Source organism: Festucalex cinctus, chromosome 3 (genome assembly GCF_051991245.1).
Source record: "Festucalex cinctus isolate MCC-2025b chromosome 3, RoL_Fcin_1.0, whole genome shotgun sequence".
Classification (NCBI taxonomy): domain Eukaryota; kingdom Metazoa; phylum Chordata; class Actinopteri; order Syngnathiformes; family Syngnathidae; genus Festucalex; species Festucalex cinctus.
Window position 1 is genome coordinate 14,790,171 of NC_135413.1, and position 14,248 is coordinate 14,804,418.

The 14,248-nt window shown below is 38.9% G+C and overlaps 1 protein-coding gene across 6 annotated transcripts in view; it reads left to right on the forward strand.

Annotated features, from left to right (window-relative positions):
* brsk2a (BR serine/threonine kinase 2a) overlaps positions 1-14,248 on the forward strand; it is a 188,995-nt gene that overhangs the window by 155,465 nt on the left and 19,282 nt on the right. For all 6 annotated transcript variants that reach the window (XM_077515990.1, XM_077515993.1, XM_077515994.1 and 3 more), the window contains exons 8-12: positions 294-440; positions 8,216-8,247; positions 9,767-9,931; positions 11,561-11,658; positions 13,877-14,027. In XM_077515990.1, the coding sequence (XP_077372116.1) occupies positions 294-440; positions 8,216-8,247; positions 9,767-9,931; positions 11,561-11,658; positions 13,877-14,027 (593 nt within the window). The remainder of the gene's footprint in view (positions 1-293; positions 441-8,215; positions 8,248-9,766; positions 9,932-11,560; positions 11,659-13,876; positions 14,028-14,248) is intronic.

Below are 14,248 nucleotides of genomic sequence, written 5' to 3' on the forward strand. Positions count from 1 at the left end.
TTCTTTTTCTTTTCTTTTTCTTTTCTTTTTCTTTTCTTTTTCTTTTTCTTTTTCTTTTTCTTTTTCTTTTTCTTTTCTTTTTCTTTTCTTTTTCTTTTCTTTTTCTTTTCTTTTTCTTTTCTTTTTCTTTTTCTTTTTCTTCTTCTTTTCTTTTCTTTTCTTCTTTTTCTTTTCTTCTTTTTCTTTTCTTCTTTTTCTTTTCTCTTCAATCTGTCATTAAATCAAGTGAGAATAGATTCATTTGCTACATCCCCACATACAATTTCTTTCTGTTGCTCCCTTTATTTTTCCAGGGAGCGCTGCCATTTGATGACGACAACCTGAGGAATCTTCTAGAGAAAGTGAAGTTAGGAGTGTTTCACATGCCACACTTCATCCCTCCCGACTGTCAGAACCTCCTGCGGGGCATGATAGAAGTGGATGCCTCCAAAAGACTAACGGTCAGTGAAGTGAAGAGGCTATGCTGCTTGAGCACTGTTGCTTTTGGCTGCTGTTTATCAGTCAGCCAATGGCATGTTTAGATAGAAAAGATGGTCGAGGAAAGAACATGAAAACCTCAGGACTTTGTCTTGCAACCTGATGCACTTCTTAAATTTATTAGTTTTTTTATGCAAAGGCAATGGTATAAATTGCATATCCTCCTGACTACCAGCAATTCAAATTTGTCCTCTTCAGTGGACCTTTTTAAACCTGAATATCTCCCACCCAGTGCATATGATTGAATTAACTCCTTTTGTGCTCTACAGAGGACATTCAGAGCTTTCCAATGATACCAAATGTGTAGGTGTGGGGCTTTGTTACCTTTTTGATTGCATCACAAAAGAAAATGGCTTCCCTCAGTGCAAGCACTTTTTAGGGAAGAGGAAAAGTAAGTGTATAACACTTTTTACTGAACATATTTCGGCTTTAAATGTTCTTAGCATGTTTTCTATAAGACTCTTAAGAACACATTAAAGTCTTGTTTGAATTATTTTAACTATATTTGAGCCTAGCATTTAAGTTTTAAAAAATGTCCTCTGTAGTGGACACATCGTAGCTTAAAAATAAAACTTTTTTGTTTTCAAAAGATTATTTTGCAGTATTACAGTTACTTTACAAAGATTGAGGTGAGATTGAAGTAACTAAGCATGAGTGGACAATATTTTTTTTTCTGGTAGTCAAGAGGATATACATATAATCTTCACAACTGTCTTCACAGCTGCAAATTGCGTTATAATGTGTCTCAGCAGAATTCAACATTTCTTTCTGGTCACATTACGTTTGTGCAGCTGTTTATCATTCGGCAAAGTTCACGGGACTGACTCACAATTGCAGAACAGACCAATTCTAAATCATTTAACCGGTTATCGGCCCATAGCCATCGTTTTCATGCAGGGGAAAAGTCTAGATAACAAATGTTTTGGGAGCCGGTCGACAACAATTTGGTCTTAACTTTGAGTCTTTTGGCCAAATTGGTCAATCACTTTGCTAACTGCTCTTCGGTGGCAACCATTTTGCGAAGGAACTCAAACCTTGTGAATCGAGTTTCTTTGTTGTATGAGTCTGAGTGTTGACTGCTTGTCCCACAGCGCCCAGAAAGACTGGTAGTTTGAGCTCTCCCAATGAAGATGCTCCCAATGGTTGAGCTTTATGACTGCTCAGGAAAATCTTGGTTGCGACTTCTGTGACCATGTAGAGTAGGTTTAATATTTAATACTAAAATTACTCAACCAGTTTTGATCACCTCATTGAGCAATATTCTAAGTTGGACATTGTCGGATATCATCTGCAACAACATTCATATGGAAAAGGCAATCCTGGGAAGGGAGGAGAATTACATTTTTGGACAAGAGTGAGAACAGCAGATCAGAGCTGTTCGGTGAAGGTGCTGATATCTCCTGCCAAGTCTCTCAGTCAGTTTGTTTTTGTTTCTTCTCTCCTTCCAAACATGTTTTCTCATCCTGCATTCTGTTTGCGTTCTTGATCAAGTACAGCATGTGAATTCATGCAAGGTTTTTTTTTTTTTTTTTTTTTTTTTTTTTTTTTTAACTCTCCCCGCACTACTGCTGCTCACTTTGCATTGCTTGATCCTTTCTACACACCGAGTGATCAGTTTGGAAAGGTGGATGGATGGTGTCTTTCAGCTGGGGAGCGTGGACAAAGGCAGATCAGAGAGTTCTGGTCTGCTTCCCCTTAGGGCTAAAATCTTGATTTTGTCATTCAGATTACAATTACATTTTTAATCGACTTTAATCTAATAAACCCAGCAAACATTTATTTAAAGGTTTCATTTATTCAAAAATAACTCCTGTGCAAAATGTTCAGACAACAATAATGTATACTGATTCTGAATCAGTTGTAACATAAACTTAGCATTCATAGTTTGTGCTTAAATGCTCCAATTAAGTAGTTGGTAGCTATTGTAAACTTGTCTTGTTAACCAAACCACTTGTGAGAAATTACAACTCACAAAAATATTTGGATGTAGCAGAACATAAGAACAGCAGCTTTTATTAATCCAAAAGACAAAATTCGATTTCACGATTTTGCAAATTTTCAACGATTCATTGTTTAAAATAAGGATGTATCGTATTAATTTGATTTATTGCCCAGCCCTACTTGCCCTCAGTGCAAATGCTTAAGCATCCATATACACACGTATTTATTTATTTTTTTTCCATTGTTTTATTTTTAGGATGCATCCTTTTTTTTTTTTTTAATATACAGTTTGCTCTGATTCGGTTTGTGTGTGACCTGGAGCCTATCCCAGCTGACCCAGCTGTGCAAGGGGCGCAGTTCACCCGAGAATGGTCATCAGACATTTGCGGGACAGAAAAAGACAAACAACTGTTCACATTCGCGACTATGGCCGATTGAGAGTCTTTAGTTTATTTCAAGTCACATAACTATGAATGCACAGTGCCAGTTAAATGTTGGAACAGAACTTTTCATAACATGAGCAAGGATGTCTAAACATTTCACTGCTATATCTGCCTACATTGGTTTTGTCTTTATTAAATAAAATCTATTAAGAAAACAACTAATTGATTGAGAGGGCGGAAAATACACATTTATCACATCTAAAAACTGTGATCTATAATCACAGAAATCCATGTTGACATCTCTAATTATGCACAGCACAACCTGAATCAATCTGAAAAGTGCGCTAATATTTCCAATGTTCTAGACAATAAGTGTTTTCCTCTCCACAGAGGCACTCACGACAAAAGCTTATGTCATAAATTGAGGAAAATTCTTCATCTGCACAATACTAAATATTGCCGCGATCATTGTGATATCTTTAGAGGGTTAAAGTAGAGATGCACGGCCCCAATGGCCCATCTGTGTATCTACTACTAAGCATTTGAAGTTGCAGCTGTCAAAAAAATATAAATTAATACCATAAAGAACACTTTTCATAATCATCAACTGCACACAACTGCAATTTTGCGTGTTTTGTTGTGATTACAAGTTCCTTAACATGATGTTGCAAACAGAATCACCTGCACGTATGTGCTGATGTCCTCACAACAGCTGAGCAGTCCCCTCAGGAGGTCGTAAGGAACCAACCAGAGAGACAGTTGTCGGCTGCCTTTTGGATTGGGATAAGTCCATGTCTATTTTGTGGACTGCACGTGTATTTACTGGACAGTACATTTGCTGGCTGGTTGTCTGCGTTTGTGCATTGTAAATTTCTGATATTTTGATGCTTTAATTATGTTTTGGAATAAGTTGTCCAACTGCATCAGCCTGTCTGAGAGGATTTTTAAACTGGCTCTTGATGATATTCTCCAACAATTCAGTTTAGAATTACAATAACTGGTCAGGATACAAGAGTGTTATCCACTTGGCTGAATCATGTTAATGGAGATTATTTTCATGAAGCTGTGCAACTGCAAGGAGAAAACCTCTAAAATTTGGTATCCTTGTTACCATGTACATGAGCAAAACTGCTCATGTTCAGAAGAGACACAACAATCATTGAGTGCGATTTAATGGTGTGTGGTGGTAAAATCATAAATATTTTACTTATTTGTATGCTGTGTGAATGCTAGAGGTTTTATTTTGTGTGTGCTATGCTAGCCAAGGACAGGTCACACTGAGGACCCTTTAGTCCTTTCTATCAGGCAGTCCTCTACAAAGTGCTGCACACACACCGAGCCACTGGAAGCGAATATGCTACCTGTCCCCCCTCCCGCACCATCTCTCTCGTGCAGGAGAGGTCTAAACAGCTTTGGGCATGTGTGGTGACCTCGCAGAAAGTCAAATAGCCCGACTCGATGAAGTGTTCTTGCTGTTCTGTTGCTAGTGCACAATTCACCACGGGAAGCAGTCGGAATGACAACCCAAAGGATGACGTTGACGTTCGGAGTAGAATCAAACTGACAGGCCGGTGAGAGCAAAACTACTGCTGTGCTCCAACGCTCAGGTCACAGCACACCAATACCCTAACAGCATTTTAATTCAATCTGGATCCCTTAATCCCTGCAATTATAATAGTTTTGCATAAAAAAGACATGTTTGTATTGTACTGTATAAGTTTATGCTTTCAAATTTGTGGGAACCATTTGAGGAAGGCCGTTTTCTGTTACATTTATGCTTTATTGTTACCACACACTTAGCATTAGCATAAAAAAAAACACACACTTTTTAAAGTATTTGTTATAGTGCTTGTTCTCTCACTCGCAGTGTTCTCAAATGCTTCAAGATGTTATTTGTCACTCCCAATTGAAATGTATTGCGGAATTGACATGTAAACCAAAATATAAACGTCTGTGAATGTGACAGTTACCTTTAGTAGACAAAAGCCCGGGCAATCACTTTGTGAGTAATGAGAGATGTTATTTAATTTTTAAAAAATGCATGCAAGGAGACAGTACAACTGCAACCATACAAAAAGTGTCTGTTTTTTTTCTCCATCGGCAATGTCATGCATTCTTTGCTCAGTTGTGGGAACAAGGTTACTGAAACAATTTGAGACCTTCTCTACCTCTTCTTGCTGTAGGCCTCAGTGCTGTCTGGCATGTTGCCGTGCAACAGTACTATACGTAGGGCGCACAACTTGTAAATTGCCTGTATACTTTAAACACTCGTGAAAAATGATGGCCTAGAAATCTGATATAGCGAGAGTGCGCTTTAGTTGCAAATGGCCAATATTGTCTTTCCTTGTAACCGCTGGAATGAAAGTGAAATGAAATGAAACAGTATAATGGTCAGTTGCTCCTGTGCTATACCCACCTTGTGTACCTTGGCTTAAGAGTCCCAGTGAGAAGCGAAAGCTTCCATATCTTCAAGGCAATGCTGTTCTCATCTTCACTTGTTACACGCAGACATCAGGCAAGCCCTCGCTAATCAACAGGGTTGGCTAGTTCATTATAAATCAAAGAGAAGTTTTTTCATAGCCGCACGCACGCCAGATTCTCATGGGGGCCCGACAGCTCAGTGGCTAGAACAGAAATACTGAATAGAATAATATAACCACACACTCCTCAGTGGGCTTTCTCGTTTTTTAATTTGATTGCTGCCTTCTCACCACTTATTATATGTTTGCCCTGTGTGTCCCTTTAAAGACCCGTTAACTACTCTTTGCTTTTTGTCTCATCAAAGATATTTTTGTTGATGTGTCAGTAAAGGTTCCCTGCAGCTCTTGTCCACCCTCATGTCTTGCTCAGCCCTAATAAATACTCATCTGATAAAGATACAACACATGTATGGTTGTGGATATTTTTAATCATTGGTCTTGACTTCAGATAAAAAGCTTTTGGCAGGCATATGGAAATTGTAACTGGTTGTTGGAGAGATGCAAGTCCTTCTCACGTCCTGCCCAGTCTGACATCTTTCCTTATTCTGCATGCCTTAATGTATTTGAATTGGATGTTTTTGTGGAGTGTGATGCAAGCAACACAACAATATACAGCAATGTTAACATGTACATTATCTTTGAGGATTAGCATTTGTATACTGTAAAAAATAAAAAATACAAAATAAAAAAACACACACAAAAAAAAAAGCTAAGAGTCAGTGAGAGGATTTGACTCTGAATCAGGATTATTGGCCATTCACCTGAAAATCAACACAGCCCGTGGCAACAATAAAACTGTGTTGCATTCAACTGGTGCAAAATCTTCATTCTTCTTTTTCCCAAGCACTGTAACACGAAAAAAGTATAAGTACAAATATAAGTACAAATATTAGCTCCATATTAAATCACAGCATAGTTCATAATACATTTCCCATATTGAATAAATCAATTTGAATTAAATCCATATTGTTTACACAAACACAAAATGCAGCAGAACACACGCCACCAACTGCCACATACTTCGCTTCGCCTACCAAGGGTGCAAAACTTCCTCCCCTGTGGAGCTTCTGAACAGCAGCTGAGCAGCTGGTGTACCCGACGTCGTATCAACTGCACTCTGTAACAAACATGCGCCTGGAAATGTCACGTTTAATGTGCTTTACAATGGAATGAACAACCACTTACATTTTGCTTCTTTCGTCGCTCCCGTAGCCTCCTCGCTATATGGCACTCTTGCTGCCCACGCTAAATTGTGTGGCAAAGTTGGCATGAAACAACCCACGTGTGACAACATCTTCTTTGGTTCTCATCACCTTGAATTCAGAAAGTGTTGTGTGATGTATTCCGCATCTCCATGCAGCTTAAGGAAGTGTTCCTTTAGTTTTGCATCGTTTTTTTTTTTGTTTTGTTTTTTCCTTAAAATAGAACCCGGGGGCAGCAAATACAATTAAAACAGCAGAGGCCCCAGAATTGAACCTTGTGGAACACCATATGTTATTGCACATTATTTGTCAGACCACTTCCTTTTTTTGCTCAACATAGTTAGTATGAAGGGATTACAGTCATCAATAATGAGAAATCACACAATGATGGCCAATTATGGCGTATCATCATTAAATAAGTTAAAATAAAAGCTGTGGGCGCTCACCATTCTACAGAGATATTGGTATAAAAATGGTATTAAAAAAAATGAGTGTTATCTTTTCTTTTCGGGGAATAACAGTTTCACAATGCTTTTCTGTGAAACTCTTTTCTTTCAGTGGATCATTTTCTGACCGAAAATAATGATTGAAGAGTGGTTTGGGTAATAGCAGGCCTGCACACACAAAAAGCACAAAAGCTTACAACAGAATGCGCCAAATAAGCATGCAAGGATTGTGCACTTTACAGGGACAGTAGCAGCACAGTAAAAGTCCTGCATTAAAAATGTCTGCAATTGGTGCTGTCACATCCACTGACTGGAGGATGAGATATTGCACTTCAAACCACGTCTCTTTCAGCCCGACTGTGATATTTCTTCTTAGCCTGAAGCCCTTCAATAAAAGTGGGGAGACAGTAGGTCACATTCATGCTTGTATCCGGCTGTCACCGCGTCTGTCAATACGCTGACCTCTGTGGAAGAGAACTTGGGCCTTCTACCTCTCAGCTTAGCCATTGGACCACTATCACATGGAAGCAAAGCAGAGGTTGCTCCTGAGGGATAGTGGAATCATCACGACGCTAATGGAGGCGCACAGCCGAGAGAATGCCTGTGAATGAATGGCAATAATTAGAGCTGCTACGTGTGGTTCCTCAGCAGCGGCAGGAGCAAATGCAAGTCCCTGCAGTAACATTGATCCTGCGGCCGGTTGAAGCACAGCGCAGTCATTTGGACAGACATCTGCTTTTGTCGCCCTTTAACTGGCACGTCCTCACGTCGGCCTGAATAAAAGACCCTGTTGATAGTGTTGGCGTGCAAGCACATTAAAATTGTGATGAGAGAGAACGTGTGTGAGCTGCAAAGAGAATGAGAACTGGAGATTCCCTTCGGACCTGCGGGGGTTGTTCGGGTCAGCAGTGTGTATGAAGGAGATAATATTCTGTTTATAGCTCAGTTATCATCTCTCTCTTCAACATGCCAGCGCGTCCTCTCCCTCGTTCCCCTTTTATTTTTCATTCTTCCGTCAGCACTATTAATATTTGAGAGCCTCATTTTATCCTTGCGCATTTCAATCATCCATTATGTGGCCCGATCACATTTCTGTTAGTACACTGAGCTTATTCAGGCTATACAGAATTGACTTCAATTGGATTTTCTTGTCTTATTTACCCAGCAGTCACTCTCTTGATTTTGTTAAGATGTGAAGAAACCAAATGGCATTTAAAGCTTGCTTTAAAAAATGCCTTTGCACGTTGGATTCTCACCTGCTGTTTGTCTCCTTTTCTGTTTTCCAGCTAGAACAGATCCAGAAGCACACATGGTACATGTAAGTATCCCCTCATGTTTACTCCCTCCTTCTGTACCGCTGAGCTTGTTGTCCTGAGAGCAGCCATTATGTGATAAATGAGACATAAGGCATGTACAGCAGACCACATTGGAGCAGGCCATGGCCATGATTGTACTCTTTTGGGGCTGTGGGGGTAAATTGGTGCTGCTTGAAAAACGATTTGGAGTAAATGCAGGCACCATGGAGAGGGAAGCAGCTGGTTGACAGGTGTTCACTCACTTTAAGTTTGACAACACCTGGTTTGGCCTTTTTCACACAAATCTGCTGTGTTTGTAACAGAGTCAGCTAGCATCTATTTTGCTTGATGAAAGGAACACTCCCCGATTTTTTTTTTTTTTTTAATTAAATTGCCATGCTGTTATTGGGCAAGCGGATTGAATTATGGTAGTGGGGATGAGCAGTATAGAAGACGGATGGATAGATGGCCTGTGAGTTATTGTCTCTGTCAGAGAAAGTTCATGCAATCGCACAGTGACTCTTGAGTGGAACAACAGAAGAAGAATCACAGAATGCAAATCAACAGTAGTAGTCTTTGCACAACTTCAGACAGCACATGTCTGACTTGCGAATGTCACATGACCAAACTCAGAAAACAGGTGAGCGGCGTTACGATAAAAACGGATGGATTTTGCTGCTAAAATTGTAAAGAAAATTTGGGGGTTGATTTCCCATTCAAGAATGTTATTTTGTCAAATAAATAATTTTATCAAGGCATTGGCCATTCCTGCTTGAAGTTTGATGGCTAAAGTACTGTATACGCTGACATGCACAGTATGTCACGTTCGCAACCCATATTATTTAATTACTTTCTTGTTCTCCATTCAACTACATTGTTGTCAGTCTAGATATTAACTATTTTTTTAATATATAGCCAGCAATTCTTTCGTTTTAGTTGGGCAACTTACTGTACCTTACAGCTAGTCAACAATCCGCATCCCTGCCTCATTGTGAGAAATTCACCACCCTGCTTTGTCTGGCTTCAATCTTACAGAGGCTTTCCTTCCTGTCAGCCCTCTACTGGAATTTTCCATGATAGCACTGTTTGATGTCAAGCTGGTCATCTATCAGCCTGGCTACTTCCGCTACCATGGCACCTTAAAATCAGCAGGGAGTTTGGGCGGCATCACTGGGTTGTTCGAGGAAGTAGTCATTTAAATGGTGATTTGCAAAGTGGTGTTTTGTTCACTGTATCAAAATTATTTTATACCCATTTCCTTATTTCAAGAGAGAAAAATCCAAATATATCAATTACATTGAAGAAAGATGGAAGCTTTAACCTCCTAGGTTAGCTCAACATATTATTCATGAAGTTGATGCAATTGTAAAAATGCAAAAATCATATAGGGTTATAAGGAGGCCAAGCTCGCTTGCAGGCAAGTTTACTTAGCACATAGTGTTTTAGAATCTCATGAGGGACGCGTAGTTTTGTCAAAGTCAAAGATGTATTGTATGTCGGATATTTGAACATGCGCCATCTCATCCCACTGTGTCTTCTCAGAGGGGGTAAGAACGAGCCCGAGCCTGAGCAGCCTGTGCCGCGTAAGGTGACCATACGCAGCCTCCCGTCCGCAGATGACATCGACCCCGACGTCCTGGACAGCATGCACTCTCTGGGATGCTTCAGAGACAAGAACAAACTGCTGAAAGACCTCCTCTCTGACGAGTGAGTGCACTTTCAAACCCTAACAAACCCGGTCATTCTATTGATGATGATTAAAATCACTAGTTGTCGAATTATTGCTAATTTAACGTAAACAGATTAACTCATTTTTATTTTTAAGTGCAACTGTAGGAATGTGATTGAAACTGTAGATTGAGCTGACAACATCCATCCATCCATTTTCTTGACCGCTTACTCCTCACAAGGGTCGCGGGGTGTGCTGGAGCCTATCCCAACTGGCTTCGGGCAGTAAGCGGGGTACATCCTGAACTGGTCGCCAGCCAATCGCAGGGCACACGGAGACAAACGAACATCCACACTCACAATCACACCTAAGGACAATCCGGAGCGCCCAATTAACCTGCCATGCATGTCTTTGGAATGTGGGAGGAGACCGGAGTACCCGGAGAAGACCCATGCGGGCACGGGGAGAACATGCAAACTCCACCCAGGAAGGCCGAAGCCTGGAATCGAACCTGTGTCCTCAGTACTGGGAGGCGGATCCACCGAGCTGACAACAGCCATATGATAATGTCTTTGTCATTCAACCCTAAAACCAAGTTGGCTATAATCAAGCTTTGATAGCACTTTTTGTAAACTCAAGTACGTAATCCAGTGCAAATATCACAGTTGCAATAGTGGCCATAACTGTGCCATTTAATAACATCAAACACAATGCCCTCAGAATACCTCAAAGTGTATTTATTCTCATCTTTCGGGTCGTACAAACCTGAATTGCTCGTAATAAAAGGTGCTCGCTGCCTGACGTGAGGCTTGATGTCTTTGTTGCTCACCATCTTGGTACAGAAATGCCATGTGCAATGATTTGTTTTGTTTTGTACAGTATTTCTTCTCTGATTAATTTATTGAAATTATCTCATTAAAAGTCCTGACCCATCAAAAGGAAACATAACGATCAACTTTTTTTCCGAACATATCCGTCCATTCTCTGAGGCGAATGCAGTAATAGTGCCGGACGTTGGAAAATGTGCTGTCTGCATTCCTTGCACTTGCTCCATTTGAGCTGAACGTGCGGGTCCTCTTCTCTTTGCCTCCTGCTGCTCTGCAGTCTGCTTTTATTACACAAGGCCAAATTCTTGCTACTCTACATTGCAAAAAAACGGCCCATAGGCAAACAAAAGATATCCGACGTTCCAGTTCACTGACAAACACACTTTTAAAATGTTTCCATACTTTCATTTACATCTGCAAGCTAACTTTGTGCTGTAATATATGTGCACAATATCATATGACAATATTTTACATATTGACTTTTATTTTTAATGCTCAACACATTTTGGAAGCAGAGATAACAATATTCCTTCAGTGTGCTAATATAGCGCGAGGAGATCACCCAATCTTTGGAGATTCTAATTATAGTTATTCAGACAGACACATGTGTACAAGCTACTGTATTTACAATATATTCGATCTGTGCATTTACAGCCTACTCATATTGCCGTTGTCTATCAGATTGTTTTCCATCCTCAGTTGGAAGGGGCCAAGGCTCTGAACATATCTGACTGCACCTGTTTTATACTGCTGCCATGACAAAAAAATAAAAAATCCAAATTGTTCCGCACCGCCCGAGAGTATTTCTACATCAGTCTTTTTTATGTTCCCTTTGTGCAGTGACAACCAAGAAAAGATGATCTACTTCCTGCTATTGGACCGTAAAGAGAGATACCCGAGTCAAGAGGACCAGAACCTTCCCCCTCGCAATGAGATTGGTGAGACGCCAACAAAAAAGACAAAAAGTGGCCATAAATAATGAAACTCAGCAATCAATAAATAATAGCATAGCCAGAGAAAATTCACTAAATAAGAATTTGTTTCAACAATTCAACTACATGCCAATGACTGTAGGTTACTTTACGCCTTGTCATTAGCAGATCATTGCTTCGGCTTCACTCTAACTTTTGAATTCTCCTGGTGTACAGTCTGACACACTTGTCATCCTCCCTCTGAAGAAATTGGATCGGCTTCCCGCAGGGGTGGATTGGCTCAACAGTAGACATTATTCTGTTTATTTCTTTCTTACCAACACACACAAACACTCTGGATCCATATTTGTTGTTGGAAGAAAACTTGTAAATAGGGCAAGTTTTTATTTATTTATTTATTTATTTTTTAACTTTGGAAAACTTGCCGGCGTAGATCACGTTTCCTGCTTCGATACATGCCACTGTTATTTTCGGGTGCTGTAGTCAAGTCTAGTTGACAATTCAAACATGTCTTTGTATATTCACATCCTCTTTTGACTGGTAGTGTGTAATCGGTCCACTCACAAACGCACCTGATGTAAAAGTTATACATTCATGTACACAAGGTAAATCTGTCTGTTCATTCATAAACACATACTGTACCTGTTAAGTTAAAGATCCATTCATATGTGTACAATTTAAATGACTGTCAATTGAAATGCACACATATATAATACACTCTTGAATGTCGGGAGTTTTTTTAGGGCTGCATGATATTGGATAAAACATTGCGATTTTTTTGGGGGGGGGGTCTGCGATATATATTGTGATATTAAAAATGGAATAATTTTCACCAGATGATTTGAATCGCGGTTTGGGAAGAATTTGTTTAACTCACCATGACACTATTGTATTCATATAAATGGATTGCTTTTTATATAGCGCTTTGGTAACCAAATCGCTTTACGCGCATTTGGTCTCCATTGTAATGAATGGGGGTATTTTTTTCAAATCAAATTTTTGTATTAGAAATGTGGCGAATACAAAAAAAAAATATATATGTATATATATATATATATATATATATATATATATATATATATATATATATATATTGTACTGTACTCAAGTCTCCATGGCACAAGTAATCAATAGAAAAAAGGTCATTTTGGGTGTGAACTACTCCTTTAATGTTTTATTCCAATGCAAAAACTACATATGATCTTACCACAAATATTTGTCTTATTTCTAATTAAATTAGTGTCATAAGCATTATAATAGATGAAAATTGTCTAAAAATAAGTCACTTTTTAGGTGAAAAGTCTGATCTTAAATGTAATGAGATTTTTTTGAACCATAAATAAGACATTTTAACTATTATCATTATTATTATTATTATTATTATTATTATTATTATTATTATTATTATTATTATTATTATTATTATTATTATTATTATTATTATTATTATCATAATTAGCATTATTATTGTTCTTATCATAATTATCATTATTATCATTATCATTATTATTATTGGTGTAGTAGTAGTAGCAGCCTGGTCCACTACTTTAATAATTGAGTAATCATTTAAAGCCTTAATGCCTAACTTAAAATTGTCCAAATTCTGAACCTTGAAAGCAGACTGTTTATCTTTTTTGTCTAATCAAAATGAGGAATTTGTAAACATCAGCGTTTACTTTGGAGAACACTGACCGAACCAGTAACTGAATCAGCTTCAACAAGGCAGGTCAATCCCTCTTGTGTGATATTGTTTAATTGTTGTTTTTATCACAAAACAATATAAAAAAAATAATTGGTTAATCAAGAAAAAAATTGTTTACTTACAATACAGTGCACTTTAATGCAAAATTGTATGCAATTATACACTGTAATCAATGAAATAATCAATTCTAAAGAAATGTTTGATCGTGATAGCCTTAGCCTACTCGCGTAGACACAATTAAAAAAAAAAAAAAAAAAAGGAATACCATGAAATGTAAATGATCTTAGCTGACGACGACCATGGAAGCTATGAGTGGTTACATTGTGACATTTTGATTAATATGGCACCTCCTTATTGAATGTGATGCAACCAATAGTGCAGTCATTAGTTTAAGGTCTGGGATGAATCATTACTTATCACCATTAGTGAGGGTTAATTAGTTAATTCCAGTAGGCAGAAATGTGCTCAAACCGTGCATGCTGTATGATCCTGACTACAAGCGCCCAACTCTTTGTTACGCAGATCCTCCAAAGAAACGCGTCGACTCTCCCATGTTGAATCGACACGGCAAACGGAGACCAGAGAGGAAGTCTATGGAGGTCCTCAGCGTCACAGACGGAGGGTCACCAGTGCCGGCCAGGAGGGCCATCGACATGACACAGCATGGCCAGCGGTATATGCATTACTTATTTGAACTCTGTTAGCTGGCAGGACTTCTTAGGATTATGTATTTGATCTGACACAAAATGGCCGAGATAACTGGCGTCAAAATGGAGAGAGGGTGGATCATGTCAAAGCAAATCCATGGGCTCTATTCACACTGCAGGTCCAAGTGTCCAATTTCGATCAGATATTGAATGTCTACTTATATATGATACGGCAGGCTTAGGTAGT